Source organism: Dromiciops gliroides, chromosome 5 (genome assembly GCF_019393635.1).
Source record: "Dromiciops gliroides isolate mDroGli1 chromosome 5, mDroGli1.pri, whole genome shotgun sequence".
In the NCBI taxonomy this organism is placed as follows: Eukaryota; Metazoa; Chordata; class Mammalia; order Microbiotheria; family Microbiotheriidae; genus Dromiciops; species Dromiciops gliroides.
In genome coordinates this window covers 69557874-69579124 of record NC_057865.1, presented here as the reverse complement: position 1 = coordinate 69579124, position 21251 = coordinate 69557874, and the positions used below count along the sequence as shown (strand labels likewise).

Here is a 21251-nt window from a genome sequence, read left to right as displayed (position 1 = left end):
CATCTCAGCTTTCAGGTACCTTCATCATGTTCTAAGGCTGTGGGAATCCTTGTAGTAGTTTTATGGATTTGACAGGGTCCAAAGACTCCTAGGAATACAAGTAATTTATGAAGTCTCATGTCCTTGGGACTAGACTGCTCTCAGCATTGCTTCTACTTCCTTGGTGGGTTCTTTGGGACTGTCGGGTTTCTCTGAGGGGTTCCTGAAACCCTCAAACTGGTTTGGATTCTGTGGTTATATTTTGGGATTGTCTCAAACACTAACAGTGACAACGTTCTCTAATCAGTGTGTTTGAATATTTCATTTTAGCACTTACTGAAACATATTAGAGCTAGTGTGGAAAGAAGAATGAATATTAGGTTTCTTTTCTTTCTTTCTTTCTTTTTTTTTTTTTTTTGGTGAGGCAATTGGGGTTAAGTGACTTGCCCAGGGTCACACAGCTAGTAAGTGTTAAATGTCTGAGTTCAAATTTGAACTCAGGTCCTCCTGACTCCAGGGCTGGTGCTCTATCCACTGCACCACCTAGCTGCCCCGAATATTAGGTTTCTTAAGCCTAATAACAGTATAGCTAACAGGTTTTTCCATGGAAAGCCTCTAATATTTTCTAGCAGAAAACAACTTGCCGTTGGTTAGGAGTTTACATTTGTATATAAATATGTCCAAAAAGTTTGAAGAGGTCCTCCAGAGGTAGGGGACAACCAAGCAAGCTATGAACAGTTTTCTTTTCTCTCTTTTAATGATAGTGTTGATTTTTGGTTATATTAAGAAGCTTAACATGTATAATCCATAATGAATCATTCCTTCAAAAGACACACATGTCCTCATTCTTCTTGAAAAGAAAGTGACAAATTCCAAATATTTATATCCAAGAACATTGAGAATGTGTTCCAGTTCTAGAAATTGGGGCTTGATCATAATCCCAAATCCCCTCTCCATCCTTTCATTTCCTTGATCACATTCCAAGATGATCTTTATTGTTTTTGTTTTTGTTTTTTTTTTTATTTTTAGTGAGGCAATTGGGGTTAAGTGACTTGCCCAGGGTCACATAGCTAGTAAGTGTTAAGTGTCTGAGGCCAGATTTGAACTCAGGTACTCCTGACTCCAGGGCCGGTGCTCTATCCACTGTGCCATCTAGCTGCCCCCAAGATGATCTTTAAATGGTCATAGGCATAATACACTATTGCTGCAGGGTTTCTTAACCTGGGGTCTGTGACCTTTTTTTAAAAAAATAAATATTTTGATAGATATTTCAGTGTAATTGGTTTCCTTTGACATTCCATGTTGTTTTGTATGCATTTAAAAACATTAGTCTGAGAAGGGAGCCATAGACTTCATTAGACTTCCAGGAGGATCCATGACACAAAAAAAGTTAAGAACCGCTTTTTCCTCACAGAACATAATACCCATGTCCTAAGTGGTTAGCTTATCTTCTGTCTTTTCTTAGTTCTCTAGGTGTACATAGGTATAAAATTTTGTTTGAAAGTATAGTTTCATCCTGATTTAGTGTGCAATATGTACTTAGATGTTATATACCCACACCCACCCATATATTTAACTTACTACATTTTTGGAGTTTGAGATAAATATACAACATTCATTAAGTGACTTGAATTATGATGTGCTTGTGTGTTTGCTAGGCTATATATTAACATTTTTTTTCCCTATTCTCTTTTAAAACAAAAATAGCCTTCCTGAGCCCAGACCTTCAGAAGTCATAATGTGTGTCTTTTTTCTGGAGAGGTGAATGATACTGAAGAAAAATGGCTGACAGAGGCGGGAGGACCATTCCAGGACAAGTATATATTGAAGTGGAGTATGATTATGAATATGAAGCAAAAGACAAAAAGATTGTGATAAAACAAGGAGAGCGGTATATCTTGGTGAAAAAGACAAATGATGACTGGTGGCAAGTCAAACCAGATGAGAATTCCAAGCCTTTTTATGTTCCAGCACAGTATGTTAAAGAAGTAGGTCGCAAAGCACTAATGCCACCTATTAAACCTGCAGTCGGACTACTAAATAATTCCACAAAAATGATTCAGAGATCTACAGAAAATGTGAATAAATCACCTGAGCTTTCAAGTTTTGGGAAGTCATCATCTATTCAAGTAACAGGTCTGGTTCGTGATGCTAATCAGAACTTTGGACCAAATAATAGCCCAGGTCAGACTGTCAGTCTAAGTCTAGACTTTGCCCCCAACAATGGGAAATTTAACAGTGACTCACAGTCTCCTAAGGTTTCCGGTCAGAGTAGGACACACTTATTTGGTCACTTTTCAGGTCCAGAGTTCATCGACATAGAGAAAACCAGCTTTTCTCATGAACAGTCCTGTGATTCAGCAGGCGAAGGTTCAGAAAGAATCCATCAAGATTCAGAATCTGGTGATGAACTGAGCAGTAGTTCTACTGAGCAGATACGGGTAAGCTTGAAATCACAATTGATGAAGCAGTATCTCTGTTCCCCCCCAAATGGTTATCATTTGATTTGTAAATATTTTCTATTTAAATATATTTACAGAAGATTAAGAAGAATTTGAAGTTCTCCCTGCTGTGTTCAACTTCATGTGACTTGTATCTTGGTTTAAGAACTAGATAAGTGGATCACCTTCGTACCTAAGAAAAGTAGAAAAGATAACCAGTAGATATCATTAGATGGACCTTGTGGAAACATTTTGCTTGTACAGAAAGGACTTACTTAGTTTACCTATTGTAAATATCTTCAGCAGAGTCAACCTCACTTTTTAATTTAGGTCATTTTGAATTGTTTCAAGTAAGTAGAATTTAGCTAATTATGGAGTTCCTTAGGGTTGTTACCTCATTTTGCAAATAGGTTCTATCATTCAAAAACTAAAATCTTTCACTAGCTCTTTCTACAGTTAGTAGCAGCCTATTGATAGTAGGCTTCTGATATCACTAAGTACAACAAATAGACTAAAGAGATACTTAGGCAAGTTTTATTAAAGTTAATACCTGCTCATAGTTTAAAAAAAATTAGACTTTGTTTAATTTCCTTCTGAGACTTGAGTTTGTCACTTTACTTACAAGTTTGTCACTTTACTTACCTGACATGTAGAATACAGTTAAAACAAGTGCATAAAATAAATTTAAGTGAGGTTAAGACAAGTTAATTAATCTTATGATTATAAATTAATTTTAAAACTGGGGTGATTTTTGTTGTGTTGTATTAATGTAAAGTGAGGATAATAAATCTCCGATTTACTTTGTGTAAAAGACTTGTCAGACTTTAAGAAACCAGACCTGTGGTTTCATTGACATAGGGAACTCCCAGGTAAGGAAACTCTCTACCAATGCAGGTTGTAATCCTCTTTATAGTTTGCTTCTCATAGTTTTAGGGAGTTGTCTAGAGCACTGAGAGAGTCTGTAATTTGGTCACTGTCACACGACCAGGACGTGTCAGAGATGAGACCTGAACTGAGTTTCTCTGACCTCATGGCTAGATCTCAAGCTGTTAAATCTCTAATTAAAATGCTACATTTGATAAGTAATAAGACGATATCGGTGGGCAGAAATGTTCTTAAGCTGAAACAGAGTTTAGATTTCATCTGGTCTCTTTAGTCTAATTTTATTCTAACATTTAATTTTTTATGCCATTTTGGTTTGGGGAAATAATTGGGAAAATAACTTTGGAAAGAGCCTTTTGGTTAATTTTAGAATGAATTATTTACACAAAATAGTCATGTCAACTTTTCTCACTGACATGATCTCACCAGTCTTTACCTCAGTATATCCATGCCATGTAGGCATAGGTTAGCTTGGACTACTATAGTATTTCCTAACATTTTAGTCTGTGGGATACTAGTAAACTTGTCAGAAGGTGAGTTTTCTAACTCTATCTAGCTATGAATCAGTCCAGTGATCTGCCCATTCAGTGTCTACATCACACTTTATACATAAGTAAATTGGCTTTCCCTGAGAACTTCTGAGTCGGTTCATGCAGTGTATTTAGTCCACCTTTTACCTTCTTTGTTGCCCTCCAAGATATATATCCGCTTTTCTCAGTGACTAATACCATCTTTCTCCTGGTCTTGTTGTCCATACCATCTCCTTTTGTCAGGCTCAAGGACTTTGCTATTTATACTGATGAATTTTTAATAATTTGCCCATACAGTTCTTCTACCTTCTCCAGTCTAGTTATGTCATTCTCCATCTTACTGTATCTACAAATCATTGTTGACTCCATCATCTTCTAAGACCTGTGGTTTTAAAATTCCGCTATGTAATCTTCTGTCTCCTCCATCTCTCACACATACTCTTTTCTTTACCTCCATCATGACCTTTTGATCCTTGACCCATCATTACTTTATAATCTGTGTTCACTTTCCTCCATACCCTATATGCTTTTGTGGCTACTATCCTAGAGTTTTTGCCCCCTCGATTTTTACTGTAGGAGTGCTTATCTCTGTATAACCCTCAGAATCTGAGCTCTCCATCCCTGGGTTGAATAAGAACACACAATTAAAATAATTTAACCACTATAAATCTGTGGTGAGCTATCTCAGCTGAGTGCAGCTTGCTGCTCAACAACTCCTGTAATTTACCCTTTTTAACTCCCTCTCTTCTTTCCTAAGGTCCTGAGTCCCAGGGACTACTCCAAAATTCTTCCTTTCATCTCCCCAAGATCATTTCTTCTTGGGGGGGAAGGAGTGGTGGTGATGAATACACAGACGTGTGTGTGTGTGTGTGTGTGTGTGTGTGCGTGTGCGTGTGTGCGCGCGTGCATGTGTATGTTTATGTGAGTGGACATATGTAATATTTGTAGTAGATGATTGGACTGAGCTTCCTCAGCTCTTTCCTGTGTTCTTCAACACTTCTCAGCATCTTCACTGAAAAGGTCTCTGTACTCCTCTCAAAGCTGAATCCCTCTCCATGTAACCTTGATCACAATTCCTCTTGGCTTCTCTAGAATTTGACACTCATTCCTTTGAAGCTGCCTAGAGCACTCAGAGGTTGAGTGTCTTGTCTGGGGTCACAGCTAATATGTGCCAGAGATGGATCTTCAGCCCAGGTCTTCCTGGCTTTGAGGTCAGCTTTACCCACTGCACCATGCAGTTTCTCTAGTTAAAATTAAAGTTTAAAATGAGCTCTTGTTTCAGGGATAGTAAGACTTGGGGTCATTGAAGTCATTGTAATTCCTTAGATGCATTCCAGTCTTCTCTCTTCCTGTTCAATTCTGGGCCCAACTAATTGTCCCTCTGCAGTCTATACCTATTGTATTGTATTGTATTGATGGACTACTATAAGTTGTCTGTCCAGCTGCATATTATAGCATTATAAGTGTTTTATGTATATTTGTTAAATTTGAATTTTGTTGAATGTTGTAGGGAGAATTCTCAAGCTCTAAGTCTAAGATTCTCATTCTGTAAGAATCCCAGGAACATGGTTTGTTTTCTGACATATTTCTTGCTACTTCAGCACTTAAAGGTATTTATACCATAGCCCTTGCTTTTCTGAAACTCTGTATTGGATTTTTTTTTTTTAAGGGCAATGAGGATTAAGTGACTTGCCCAGGGTCAAGTGTCTAAGGTCAGATTTGAACTCAGGTCCTCTTGAATCCAGGGCCAATGCTTTATCCACTGCACCACCTAGCTGCCCCTCTGTATTGGATTCTTAGACATAGTATATTATTTGTATCACTGTTTTTTGGAAACAACTTTTGATGTTGGAGCATATTATTTGTTTGTTTTTTTGGTGAGGCAGTTGGGGTTAAGTGACTTGCCCAGGGTCACACAGCTAGTAAGTGTTAAGTATCTGAGGCGGGATTTGAACTCAGGTCCTCCTGAATCCAGGGTTGGTGCTCTATCCACTGCGCCACCTAGCTACCCCTCCAAGTTTGTCTTGCTAGCTTTAGAGCAAAACTAGAACTTGAGTGGTGGATATTCTTCCATCTAGTATAAGAAGCTACAGTAAAAATAAATCTCTATGAAAGATTTTGGGGAGTCTTTATTTAACTTGTTTTGGTAAGATTATCTAGGACTTAGCTAGTTCTAACAGAAATGGACATATGAAAGCACAAAAGTGCTTCAAAAACACGGGTTGATTGTCATCTTCAGCTTTGTTTCATGTATAAGTTATCTCTTCTAACAGGAAAGGTCTCAGATAACATGGTCAAATGTTCTTGGTTTAAGAGTTTGTAGATTTCTCACTCTTACTTCCAAGATAATTTATAAATGTTCTGATACTTGTTTGTAGAGGAAATGTCGGTGCTTATAGATGTAGATTAAGCTGCGGAAAGAGCTGATTAAGGGATTCAGAAATGGTGCTGGGAGTATTTGAAAATATAGATTCCTCATTAAAATTACTGTATACATGCTGGTTTCCACATTGCTAGTGGGAAAAATACTGCATTGGAAGTCACAAGACCTGGATTCATGTCCTGACTTGGCTACTCACTAAATTGTGATCTTGGTCATTTAGCAACTTCCCTTTCTGAGCCTTAGTTTCCTCATCTGTAAAGTTAGAGAAATGGACTAGATGACCTCTGAAATTATTTCTAGCTCTGGTATTCTGTGATTCTATATTATTCTTCTGTAGACCCTGTACAGGTAAAGATGAAAACTGTTTGTGGAGAGGATTGGGAATCAGAAAAGGTAGTTTTTTAAGAAGAATTAATGTTTACCATGGGCAAGAGAGGAGAAAGAAGGAATCCAACAAATGGCAGTTCTGTTTCTATAGTACAGGTGTTCGGATTAGAAACTACAGATTTCTCGTGGGCTTCAAGTGGACTTGCCTTTTGAAGGGAGGGAATAAAGGGAAAAAGTGGGCTGTGTACTTTACAAGAGTGACTAGTAGAAAAAAGTTCATGCAGGGCAGGATTCAGAGCACGGGGGAAAGCTGATGGAACCTGATATATCTCAGTGAGAATTGGGAGGCTGTAATTTAGATCTGGTGTGGGCAGGCTGCAAAATTGCTGCGGAATATGGTGCTCAGCCCATGTTCCTCACAATCTGAATCCTTTTATTGCATATTTATTTATTGGTGACTTGGATAACCATATAGATGGCATGTTTATCTAGTTTACAGAGGTCACAAAATTGGGAGGGATAGCTAATACAGTAGATGGCAGTATTCAAAAACAGGCCGGAATATTGTTCTAAATTGGACAAGATAAAAGCTAATAGAAGTAAATGTCAAAACTTATACTTAGGCTCAGAAATTCAGCTTTGCAAGTACATGATGGTTAAACAGTAGTTCATCTGAAAAGGATCTGGAAGTATTTGTAGACTTAGGCTCAGCAGGAGTCAGCAGTATGACATGGCAGCCTAGAAATTGAATGTGATTTTAGGCTCTCTTAAGAGAGGTGTGAAGATCTTGGAATGAATTGGTGATATTCTATGTAGAAAATAATACAGTCCCACTCTGCTCATTGTTGATTATGAAAAAGCATTTAATCCAGCAGCATAAAACGTTGCCTCCTATAAAGTATCTCTCTTTGTTATTTCAAGGTCATTTAAGATTTCTTGAAAGATGTAAGAACAGAAATAACAGTTTAAAAGCCTTCTGATCATACATATTAGGTGAGGCCTAAAACATTAGCTTACAAAAGGTTTGCCATTGTGATATAGGAAGGTGAGTAGAATTCAAGTTAAAGAGGGGTTCCCTGGTATTGGTAAGGTGTTTCATATGCCCCTATTTGTGTATGGCATCAAGTCCCAGAATACTGCAGAACTTCTAGGAAGAGATCTGTAACCATTCAATAGAGTGTGTCATAATCATATTCCCAGGAAAGACCAAGTGCACAGGTTAGAACATAGAATTGGATGGACCTATGTCTATGCCAAATACTCATACTGATGGGCAATGACCTTGGACCAAATCACTTAAATTCTTTGGACTTCAATTCAGCTATCTGCAAAAATGAGAAAATAATACTTGTCTGAGATGTACAAGTAAGAGTAGTATATTGTTGTTGGGAGCATTTGGTATATGATTCAAAGCCCCTACTCTGATCAGTCTGCATTCTGCTTTTTTTTCTCTGCAATTTGCTGTATTTCCTATTAGGGAGGCTCCTACCACTCTGCTTGACTGTCAGCTTCCCCTTTCCTTCTTACTTAGGAAATTAGCTCACTGTCAGCAATTTATTGTTTCCTCAAACTCTTGTTAGAATTACTGTAAAATACTCTTAAGCTTTCATAAGGAAATGAAAAGTAACTCTTCACAATAATGTTGGGGACTCCTGGACTATAGACTTTTTTTTTAACTTAAGAAACTAGCTTTTCTAACAGATGTTTTAATTTTTTCCAACAGATGTTTTAATTATTTCCATTCTTTATTTTCTTCTTGCTTGGAAAATTTAATTTTAATTAATTAATTAATTAATTTTTTTGTGAGGCAGTTGGGGTTAAATGACTTGTCCAGGGTCACACAGCTAGTAAGTGTCACGTGTCTGAGGTTGGATTTGAACTCAGGTCCTCCTGACTCCAGGGCCAGTGCTCTATCCACCGAGCCACCTAGCTTGCCCCCCAACAATTTAATTTTTATTTCATCAGGACCTTATCCCAAAGTCTCAGGTGATTTGATTTGTTGAATCCTACAGATTAAAAAAAAAATCTTTTAAAGAGTGTGTGTGTCTGAGGCGGGATTTGAACTCAGGTCCTCCTGAATCCAGGGTTGGTGCTCTATCCACTGCGCCACCTAGCTACCCCTCCAAGTTTGTCTTGCTAGCTTTAGAGCAAAACTAGAACTTGAGTGGTGGATATTCTTCCATCTAGTATAAGAAGCTACAGTAAAAATAAATCACACACACATATAGTTAGTATATATAATCCAGTTACAATTTTAGTCACCACACAGTTGGTAATCTTGAAACTAGATGATGTTATTTAACTTTAATATATTTGTATTAAGTAGCTAATATTTGCACAGCACTCAGGTAGAGGCCAGGGGAGACATAAAGACCTAATTACCTTTGTATCACTATGGTAGTCATATTATTCTGATATCTTGTTATAGCAGTTTACAATTATATTTTTAATTAAATTGATTACATTTTACCCATCTTACATATTCTGAAGGATAATTTGTGCTTCCTGAGGAACAGCTGAATATTATTAAAATTCTAATTTTTGTTGTCTCCTATTTTTGAGTTTCAGCATTTTTTTATATGACATTTTACTTGACATTTATATAATGCTTCTGAATATAGAATATTTCATATATAATGTTTCTGAATAACTTTTTCCCAGCTCTGTGAGGATAGGTACTATGTGTACTATCATTTTCATTTTGCAGTTGAGGAAATTGAGTTCGAGGTAGGTTAATGAACTTGCCTAAGGTAACAGTATATTTTAAAAATATACTTATCTTTTCCATACATTTATCTTATTTAGCTTATCATGAAATTTTGAAAACTTCTAGAATACAGTTTTTTCTTTTTTTTTTCTTTCGGGGCAATGAGGGGTTAAGTGACTTGCCCAGGGTCACATAGCCAGTGTCAGGTGTCTGAGGCCGGATTCGAACTCAGGTCCTCCTGAATCCTGGGCCGGTGCTTTATTCACTGCGCCACCTAGATTCCCCTCCAATTATGTTTTAATCTGGTTCTGGATGTTCTTATCTGGACCAGGAATATGACACCTCTGCCATATGCTGTCATTTAGTCCTCATAACAGTTCTGTGAGGGAAGAACTACACTAATTATCCATGCTTTTTACAGATATAGGACCTGAGACACAGGTTAAATGATTTTCTTGTAGTTACAAAGTTAGTGTCAGGATTTAAACCTAGTTTAAATTCCTATTTTAACTCCTATTCCAAGTCCAGTGCCCTTTCCACTATACCAGGCTGCTCCTGAACATCATGCTGAGCCAGGTTGGTGACTGTGGAAGGGTAAAGGAGGAGATGGGTCTAATAGGTATTGTGCATGTATGCTCTCCAAGGGCAAGCCAGCCGGCCTAAGCTGATCAGTAAGGCACTGTGAGGGGAAGAGAAAAGGGAGCATGTGTTAGACAAGTCTTAAACCTCCTTGTCCCCCTTTGACCACAACCTACCTTCAGACCATGATGAAGACCAGCCAGGATCCTGGATCTTGGAGCCCTAAGAGTATCAGGACCTCACAGACCACCAGCCTAGCAAGCCTTGTGGAGAGGGGGCCTACTTTCTTTTCTGACCACCTGCTTACCCTTGGGAAAGTCATCTCAGGCATTTTTGGAATGGCAGCACCCCTTCAGACCATTGATTCAGCTTCTAGACCAGCTAGCCCCTGTAACCCTCATTGAGGAGAGCAACTCCAGTGGGGACGCAACATGGACACGGTTTTGGGGGATGCTGTAGCCCCTGCTTCCTCAGCAAGCATGACTACTGATGAACAAGTAAAGAACCATTTCTCTACCAGAGTCTTTAGCACTGGTAAATGTTTCTCAACATCAGAAATAGATGTGATTTTATTAGTGGAAGTAACATTAAAGAAGATATATTAGCAATTTCTTTTTTGGCCATTGCAAGCTAAGGACATTTCCATCCGACTTACAACTGAAACCTTCAGTATTCCTTGTTTTCCTCATTAGAATGTGAATTCCTTGAGAGCAAAGACTGTCTTATTTTTCTATGTATATCCCCAGTGCTTTGCATATGGCAAATAATTAAGTGCTTTTTCATTCATTCATTCATGTAAAATTGACAGGACTTGTCAAGTGGTTGGAGTCAGAAATGAAGAAGGAAAGATTTGTACTGTGTTTTTGGTATATAGATTACAATTATTTGATTGAGGGAAAGGTAATTTAAAAAATTAAAAATATAGGTCTCTTACACTCAATTGTAGTATAAAGTAACTCTAGGCCATACCAGTTTACAATATTGTTCAATCAGATCTTCTGACAACTGTCAGTGATTTGACTTCTTAAAAATACTTCTAATTTTGATCTAAATCATGAGACTTTCTATTGATTAAAGAAATTTAGCATATCTCAGTGGGGAAGATGATAAAGCTGGGGGGGGTAGCTATTCAATAGTATTCAAGCTCTGGGGAGAGACTGTCAGTAATGCTTTTCTTTAGGAGAGGAGATTTTCTAAGTGACTTACGGAAAATGTTTTCTTTTATCTCTCTTACATGTAAAATCTTGAAATATTACATACCATATTTTACCTGTGAACATAAAACATCAAGTACTTTGTGGTTATAGGAAGAATATCTTTGAAAACATTTAATTTGAATTTTCTATGTAACAATATTTTATAGGAATTAGTAAAGATAAGAAAGGAATAAAAGATTCACAGCACCTAGATAATTATTTCTTGGTGTGCAAACTGATCACATTTTATGTGAAATGTGTTTATTTTTAATGTCTTATTCTAATTAATTTGTAGGTCATTGAGGACAAGGGCTTTATAATTTTATCCCTTAGCACAGTGTCCTCCAAATTGCTGGTTTGTTGATACATTTAAAGTAAATTGATGGTTAATATTGGACCAAATTCTCCTACTCTTACCTCTAAAATATTTTTAAAAATCTTTTTTTGTGTGTTTATACCTTCTCTGTTGTAACAATTATATATTAGTATATATTTTTTAAAAATCACATCAGTTGGGGGCAGCTAGGTGGCACAGTGGATAAAACACCAGCCCTGGATTCAGGAGGACCTGAGTTCAAATTCGGCCTCAGACACTTGACACTTACTAGCTGTGTGATCCCGGGCAAGTCACTTAACCCTCATTGCCCTGCAAAAATACAACCCCCCCCCCCCAAATCACATCCATTAAGTTGACAAGCATAAATTCTGTATATACCTTATTCTTCTGTATGATGCTAGACTACAGCTCTTTGAGTTTAGCCAGCCAATAAATTCAGAATTCATCTGATTGTCTTATCATCTGGCATACCTATTTTCCACAAGACTTTTGTGATTGGTCAGTCATTTCAGTAGTGTCTGACTCTTCCTGACCCCATTTGGGGTTTTCTTGGCAAATTTATAGATGAGGAAACTGAGGCAAACAGAGTTAAGTGACTTGTTCAGGATCACAGAGCAAGCAAGTATCTGAGGCCAGATTTGAACTCAAGAAGATGAGTCTTTCTGATTCCAAGACCAGCATTCTACCCACCATACCCCCTGGCTTTCCACAAGAATTATCCATCTCAAATAAAGCAATTGCTGAAATTATTAACAGGGTCAAAAAGTTTTGTTCTTATTTTTAACTGCTTTCATATGTTAAAAAATGGGGGGAAATAATAATACTTGCCCTGTTTGTCATTGGATTGTTGAGGAAAGTACTTTGCATCCAAAGGGAGCCAATACTTTTTTTTTTTTAATGAGGCAGTTGGGGTTAAGTGACTTGCCCAGGATCACACAGCTAGTAAGTGTTAAGGGTCTGAGGCTGGATTTGAACTCAGGTACTCCTGACTCTAGGGCTGGTGCTCTATCCACTGCGCCACCTAGCTGCCCCTGAGCCAATACTTTTCAAACCACCAGTATTAATGAAATGGATCTGATGTAAGTTCTTACTTCCTGGTGTCTTAATTATAAATCATTACAGTCAGTTGAGTGTAAGAGAGTAGTAAAAGGGGGAAGAAAAGAGTGCTGTTAGGGGAGGAAGAAAAATTTGGACAAGTTATCCCAGGGTAAGCCTCACTTCCTAAATGTTAGTGCCTTCCCTCTTAAATGAGCTCTAAATTACCCAGTGGCAAATCTCTCCTAGATTATTTGTATGCTGCTTTTCCCTGTTAGAAGGCAATCTCTTTGAGGACAAGAACTCCTTGTACTTTTTTCCTATCCTCTGTACTTAATAGTACAATTGCTAGCACATAGGAACCTAGAAAGGACTGTGTTTTATCACTCCAGTTCCTCGTGCTGCATAAGTGTGTTGATTAGGGACAGGTCTTTTTTCAGGATTGTTTTCTTTTGTAATAAAAATTATTTGGCTTCTCAAACTTGGTGCTGATTGTTTCATTTGATTCTTTTTGGCCCCTTCCAAATGGAAAAGTAGAATTGAAAAAGGACAGAAGTTAAGAGTTGGAACGGACTTCAGTAGCCACTTGATCCACCCTATACCTTATAGCCATCCATTCACTCTCTGCTTGAAGACCTTCAGTGATGGCGAGCCCACCATGAAGGCGTCCATTCTGCTTTTGGGTAACTCATTGTTAGGAAGGTTTTTCCATCATTAAGCCTAAATTTGCCAATTTGCAACAGGTTCTGTCCTCTGGGGCCAAATTGGTTAACCCCTCTATGGCACGATAGACCTTCAGATAATTCAGCATAGTTGTAGTTTCCCCTTCCTCTCTTCCCCCTTGTCTTCAGGCTAAACATTTCTGGTTACTTCAGTAAGAAGGATTAAGCACATTAATAGTGTACTAGGTGTTGATTGATGCCTTGTTTGGCATCAGTGACTAAGCATACTTCTGAACTTAACTGTTATATGATTAAACTTATCTGATGATGTGTAACTTTCGACTTAATTTGAGTTACAGCTTCACCATTCTGCTACTTTTAGCTTAGTGTGACCTTTGTCTGGACTCTGGGGCAACATGACATAATTGTGAACCACAAAGGCCAAAGAATGTAAACTGTTTTGTCTAGACCATTGGTCTCCAGAGTGGATGCTAAGGCCTGAAACCAGTGGTGTATGATCTACTGCAGGACTCTAGCTACTTTACCTTTTTTTTTTCCCCAGGGCTATGGGGGTTAAGTGACTTGCCCAGGGTCACACAGCTAGTAAGTGTCAAGTGTCTGAGGCCAGATTTGAACTCAGGTACTCCTGAATCCAGGGCCGGTGCTTTATCCACTGCGCCACCTAGCTGCCCCCTGCTACTTTACTTTTGAAAATATTCAGCATGGTTCCATAGTCTTTTTTTTTCCTTAACCACAGGAACTTAGTCAATGATTGTTTAACAGTTTGCAGTTTTAAGAAATTTGCTAAAAAATTCTTTATTAAATCCCAAGATTCTATAAGTAGTTAGATATAATTACTCTGGACCTAGAATTGAAAAGGAGAGTGGGATAGTTTGCTTTTGGGTAGTTGCAAAACATTTTTACTGCCCCCAAGCGACCCATAACAACAGAGGCCCATCTTTTCTTTTTTAAATAGATTTTTATTGGTAATTTAAAAAATATTAACTGTTTCTTCTTGTAAGTGAGGCATGGAAGGTGGACTGGCAGAGTGCTCTATTGCTGATACCTTCTTAAGGACAGGAGAAAGCAAGGAAGACTTCCAATCAATTGGGTAGACCCCTGTGGCAAACTTTTGGGGGCACATGGATGAGAATTGTACAAGATAGGCAGGCATGGATGGGTTGCAGTCTGTATCATCGAGTGGGTGGGTGGGTGGGGGACTCCTGATTCATTGAGGTCATAGATCCATTCGAATACTTAAAATTATATGCTCTTAAATATACTCTGCAGATTTTTGGTAGCTGCCAATTTGTTCAACTCCCTCCCAAACCATAATTTATTGGGAGAGAAAAATTTTGATATATGTAGAAAATGGATTGTCCTTTTTCCTTACCAAAACTGTAACTGAAGTTCTATGGTCTTTAACCATTTCTTTTTGCTAAAGCAATTATAAGGTAGTATGTTTATGAGAAATTAGGGTTTTTAAAAAGCTTTTGGCTTTTTGACATTGATTTGTTAATAATGTATTTTAAATTATTGTTGCTCTGAGTTACTGAAGAGAGCGATTGTTCAGCTATGCATATTAGTCAATAGTTAAGGAGCTTGGAGCTCTCTGCCTTACCAACTCATTAATGGCATTTGGTCATTGCTGGGGGTGAGGATGGAGAGGCTGCTTCTCTTGGTGATGCATCCTGGGCTGTATCCATCTGGGTCTGAGGGTAAAATGTTAGCAGTGGTTTGATTTGCCTGGCATATTCTACCTCTTGTGCCTCTTTCCCTCAGGGTACCTTGCTACTTTAGCAAATATTACCCTTATCTTGTCCTAATTTTATTTTGCATCTAGGGCAGGTATCAAGAGTTCCTGTTTGTGCCAATTGGGGGTGACAGCCTTTCAAAGATTTTCAGTAATTTGTGTTTTAATTTGATTGGAGTTTTAGACTTCCATTATATTTAAGTTGGTATATTCACTGGCAGAACATTTGGACAGAAAACATTAGTGCTATCTGTGATAAACCAGACTGTTTGTTCCTATGGGTAGCAATTACAAGTATAGCTCTTTTCTATTAAAAGAAACAAGACTTCTTTATATGACTTTCAGTATGTCTAAGTCTGAATAGTAGCCTAGTCTTACCCAGTGGAGAGAACACTGGGCAAAGAGTCGGGAAAGCTGGACTGTGTTCCAGACTTTGCCACAGACTTGCTATGTGATCTTAGGAAGTCACTTAGGCTGTATCCACGGCAGTTCATTCAGAGTAAGTGAGCCTTCCACACCATCTGCCTGGTACAAGTTGGCGAAGTGCCAGATGGGAGGAACAAGCATCCAGACAAATGGTATTTTCCTCCATTACCAAAAGCTGATTTGGTTCTATTTATTATTAGGTATGTGGGTTATAACCAGAATGAGCCTGGGAGTATTTGAAATCAATCAATGAGCATTTTGGTTTTTAATATTAAATTTTTTAATATTTTATTTATTTTTTTCTAATTACATGTAAAAATAAATTTTTAGCATTAATTTTTTAAAATTTTGAGTTCTAAAACCTCTCCCTCCAATGAGCATTTTATTAAGAATCCATGTACCAGGGGCAGCTAGATGGCACAGTGGTTAAAGCACTGGCCCTGGATTCAGGAGTACCTGAGTTCAAATCCGGCCTCAGACACTTAACACTTACTAGCTGTGTGACCCTGGGCAAGTCACTTAACCCCCATTGCCCCACAAAAAAAAAAAAAAAGAATCCATGTACCAGGAACTATGCTAGGTCCTGGGAATGTCACAAATGATCCTGAATTCCCACTCTTGGGTCATCCCTTTTCAGGAACTCTCTTAGGTACTACTGGGGTCACTTCTGGTCCACAGTCAACTCTTGGACTAATTTTATTTTGCATCTAGGGCAGATAATAAAAGGCATTATTCCTATTTATGCCTTTTGGGGTGACAGCAATTTTAAAGGATTATTGATAATTTCAGGTTTAGTGTGTTTTTAGATTATTTTTGAAAGTGATGTTGGAAGAAGAAAAGAGGGGCAAAACTGGATCTGCTTCATAATTCTGGCTATGACTAGACCTGTATAGAATAGATGTATATGTTTTTATTAATATGATATTTAAAACATTAACTCATCTTTAAAAATGAACGGAAACAGAAGTCTATTAAGCAGTACTTCAGTAACTGATGCCATTGAAATATCTGAGCATTAATATTATTTCACATTTCTCTCTTTTTTTTTTTTGGTGGGGCAGTGAGGGTTAAGTGACTTGCCCAGGGTCACACAGCTAGTTAGTGTCAAGTGTCTGAGGCTGGATTTGAACTCAGGTCCTCTTGAATCCAGGGCCAGTGTTTTATCTACTGCACCACCTAGCTGCCCTACATTTCTTTTTTTTTTTAAAGATAGAACTTGATATATTTCTCTCCTTTAAAAAAATACTAAATTAAATGACTTGAACATAACCTTGACTTTTTTTCCTTTTGTTTCCCTAAGCAAATTGTCCATGAAAGAGGTTCAATATTTTGGCTTAGTTTCAGGGGCTAAAATCAGTAAGTACTTATTAATTGACTATGGTGCATCAATGCAAGGCAGTGAGTCTACAAATTCAAAGACTAAAACAATTCCTGCTCTTAAGGAGCTTGAAAATAAGTATATTACTAGCATTGTGCTTGATACTGGGGCTTTCAGGTGAATATTGTTGAAGAGACTTCAGAAGAAGAGAATAATAATGTGAGGTAAATTCACTTTGTAATTCAATTTAACAAGCATTTTGCATTGTATGATTTTTTTTCCATGCTCATTTTCATTTGATCCTCACAACAAGCTGGTCAGGTTGGTAAATTATACTCTGTACACCTCAGGTTAAGAATTCCTGCACTAGAAGAACTATAGAAAAATGAATGCTGTTGGCATTCATGTTGTAAAATAGTAACTTCTGGCAAATTTTGTTTTTGTTTTTGTTTGTGTTTTAGTTATTTTTGGTGAGGCAATTGGGATTAAGTGACTTGCCTAGGGTCACACAGCTAGTAAGTGCTTCTGGCAAATTTTAAGAAAATCTACCTAATTAAGTTAAGCTAATTCCCAGAGTTGCAAATGCAGACTTTCACTTAAACCAGAAATTCAAATGTGGGTTACTTCCTGGGCTTTAAGAAAATTGCCAGTCAAGTCCCTAAAATCAAAACTTCATCCCTTTTCTCCAGACAGTTCTCAATGACTTACTCTGACAATTACTGAAAAGGTACAGCAGTATCCATATGTTGGTTCCAAGTGGTAAAAGCAGAAGACTAGGGATAAGAAACCAAAGTCACTTAGCCTCTTCTGAATCTCAGTTTCTTTCTCCGTTCAAAAAAGGCAGTAGGCATGGGATAATACTGTCTCTGTCCTACTCTGTTGTTTAAAATCTAAATTCTTGGTCCTAATCTGCCCCCCCCCCCATCCTCCCAGTCTTTGGGGGGAAGCTGGCTAAAATCACTGATAAATTCAGCAAGAATTTAGGCTTTTAAAAGATATATATATATATATATATATATAAATATTATAAGTTAGTGAAGAGAGAGAGAGAGATTGAGAACAGATTCCTTATAGCATGGAAATCCTAGCTTAGATGTAATTCAGTATAGCCAGAGAGAAAGAAAACAATTTCCTTTCCTAGCAGCCCATGTGAAATCTCTCACTGTCAAGCTGATGTCCCGAATGACAAGGGGGACTCCTGTTCTCCCTCTCTCACCATGTGCCTCACCAAAAAGAGACTCCTTCCACCAGCAAGCATCCACTTCCTAGTCCCTGTCTCCCTCCCCAAAAGGGGAGGTCCTTCAAGCTGATTGGTTGAGAGTGGTCTCTTGCTGACCTCAGTAGTACACCAATAGTACACCAATATGACAACGAGGTGTGGTGTCCATCTAATCATCTTTAAGCAGGTACTTAGTTTCTCATTCTCACCCAATTCAAACAATACTAAATCAGTCAGGTGGGAGCCTGGCTTCTGCCAAATTCCATTATTTTATCACATTCCCTCCCTGTGCTTTCTTAAGAAACTTTTCAAAGACTATTTGGATTTTACTTTATCAACAAAACTACTATCACATAGTTTCTTTTTCTAGAATTAGTATATCTGGAAAATTAGAAACTCATAGTTACCTATTTGGCATTCATTTTAAAATCTGTAAGATGTTACAGAGATAACATTTTTCAAAATCTCGTAAATTAAAATCTTGTTCTCTTAGGAAAAACCCCATGGTATGCGTATTTCATGTTTGTATTCGTTAGTACAAACAAGAGCCCTTAAAAGTTGCAAAGTGCTTCACATGCATTTTTTTTTTGAGTCTTACCTTGTGGGGGGTGTTAAAAGAATTGTTAATTCCATTTTGAAACTGAGAAAACTGAGGCTCAGAAAGATTTGTGACTGTCTTTTGCACAAAGTATGTGTTAGAAATAGGTTCTGAGTCTTAAGGTCTTCCTGACTTGATCTAACATTCTAATATGTCTGGTTTTTTTTTAACCAATTTGTTGCTCACTTTATGTTCTTCAAAACTTAATGATTATCTTATCTTAAAATTTGTATTTTTTTGGCCTAAGTTTAGAAAATTTAATGTCTCATAGTAAATGTGTACAAATATGTATAAAGAGTAAATACAGATGCACTTTCAGATATTTAATTATACCACTGAATTGTGTTCTCACTGGAAAAATCAATGACAGAATGTTCTCTAAAGGCTTGCCTTTTTGACCGTCTGAATGCTGATCCGAGTTAGCATTCAATTCTCTGAGGGAGGGATCTCTGTTGCAATAATGGCAGTGTACCAACTCACTGCGTGCTGCCTCATCAGCATGAAACTGAACTTAGTCTTGCTATCCCAGTGGTAACTTCCTTCTCATAAGTTTTGTTTTCTCTGTTGATCGGCAAAGGCAATTTTAATGATTTTAGGTTATCACTTTAAATAATGAAGCTTCTTCAAGAAATTTTCAATGACAATTTTTTAATAGTAATATTTTTTAGTTATAAATCAGGATCGGTGTAGACTTAGAGCTGGAAGGGCCTGCGCCTTCTTTTATAGATAAGGAAATGAAGGACCGAAGAGGGAAATGATTTGCCTGTGGTCATATAACTAGTAAAGTAGTAGGCATGGCACTTGAATATGGGGGTTTTTATTTCAAGTTTAGTGTTCTTTTGTTGTATCAAATTGTTTCTCAAAAACTTAGAGGCAGAATTAGAACTTCCAGTCCAACTCTAGACAAGTGACAGAAAAATGAGTTCCTCTTCCCTTTTAAGGAAACCAGATGTGAGGAAGGAATTAGCTGACATTTATAATCAGCTGTAAGGTTCAGAAAGCATTTTACATGTAATTAGAAAAAAATTCCGTTTTATTTTTGATACCTTTGGTTTTTACATTACCTTTATTTCCAGAATAGCCAGTAATCTTTTGATTGCCCAACCTAATGGCCTCTTCTTTTTTGGGGGGGGGGGGGCGGGTTAATGGGGGTTAAGTGACTTGCCCAGGGTCACACAGCCAGCAAGTGTCAAGTGTCTGAGGCCAGCTTTGAACTCAGGTCCTCCTGAATCCAGGGCCGGTGCTCCATCCACTGCGCCACCCAGCCGCCCCCTATGGCCTCTTCTTTTAAAAAAAAAATTTAATTAACATTTTTATTAATAGTTTTGAGTTCAAAATTCTAACCTTCTCCTCCCTCTTTTCTCCTGCCTCCCTGACTGAGGCAGTAAGCAATTAGATATGTTATAAGTGTTTAATGGATTCTTAAAGCTCATGCTTCTAGATCTCTCTTCAGTATTTGGGACTGCTGGCACAGCCCCTCTCCTCTTTGGGTTTTTATGACATTATTCTCTCTTGTTTCTCATACTTCTTAACACTGCCTATTGGTTTCCTTCCCTCACTCATCCATGTGAAGCCTACTAATACTTGCCAAACTTACCCCTCTTCCATACTTCCGTATTTCTACTACTGTTAAGGGTATCATCATCCTTGTCACCTAGATTTGAGATCTCAGTGTCTTCTAATTCTTTACTGTCATTTATGTCATATATTTCTTGTCATTGCTCTTGTCATAGCACTTCTCACATCATGGTCCTTCACTACTCACAGGTCTGTTACCCCAGTTTAGATCCTCATCCCTTCTCACCTAAAATATTACAAAAGCCTGTTTGATCTTCCTCTCAAGCCTCTTTTTATTCTAATTGTCTTATTCTGTACAACTACCAGAATAATTTTTCAGAAGGTTCAGATCTGACCCTGTCACTCCCCTGCTCAGTAAACACATGAAACCTTATCTCTAGATTCAGACACACAGTTTTGATTGGTATTTAGTCTCTTCATAATTTGTTTCTTCATACAGCAACACTTTTTTGTACCTACCTTTGCACTGGCTGTCTCCCATGTCTGTAATGTCATTCACTTCCTCATCACTTTTGCCTGTCGGGATCCTTGTTTGCTTTTCAGACTCAGTTCAGTATCCGTGATCTACATGAAACTCTGCTGGGCTGCTCCCCTTAGCCCCCAGCTGCTAGTGCTAACCCCCTCCCCCAAGCTACTGTATAGTCATTGTGTATATGTCATATATATATATACATGTATACATCTATATTTACGTATTTTTTCCACCATTCCTTGCCACTTGGGAATGTAAGCTCCTTGAGGGTAAGGAGTTTTTGTTTTTGTTTTCCATGGTAGCCTATAGTCACCCAATAAGTGCTTATTGATTGGTTGATTATATTATGCTTTGACAGTCCGCAGTTTAAAAAGAAATCCACTTATATGGTGGTTATAATTATGTGTATATTTTTGTGTATGATGTTTTCCAGGTTTTATTTTATTCACCATTAATTCTCACAAGTTTTCCCATGCTTCTGAATTCTTCATATTTGTTGTTTCTTACAGCACCATAATATTCCATTCTATTTACATGTCACAATTTGTTTAGCCATTCCTTAATTGATGGGCACCTAATTTGTTTCCAGTTCTTTGTTGCCACAAAAATTACTGCTGTGAGCGACTGTTTTTGTTTTATATAGGAACTTTTGTTTTAACTTCCTTGAGATATATGTCTATTAGCTATGTTATTTCATTTGATTCTCACAATAACATGAGATATTAATGATATCTGAAGTTTCATTTTTATATTAACCAATACCTGTACCTACATACACTGATTTATTGTTACTTTAGCAAAAATTTTTGTGATTGCCTAGGTCTTTGCA

The 21251-nt window shown here is 37.6% G+C and overlaps 1 protein-coding gene across 1 annotated transcript in view; it reads left to right on the top strand.

Moving 5' to 3' along the window:
- The window catches only part of ARHGAP12 (Rho GTPase activating protein 12), a 131686-nt gene that overhangs the window by 16211 nt on the left and 94224 nt on the right, over positions 1–21251 (top strand). The window contains 1 exon segment of the mRNA XM_043967221.1: positions 1687–2420. Within this exon segment, the coding sequence (XP_043823156.1) occupies positions 1761–2420 (660 nt within the window). The 5' untranslated portion in view covers positions 1687–1760.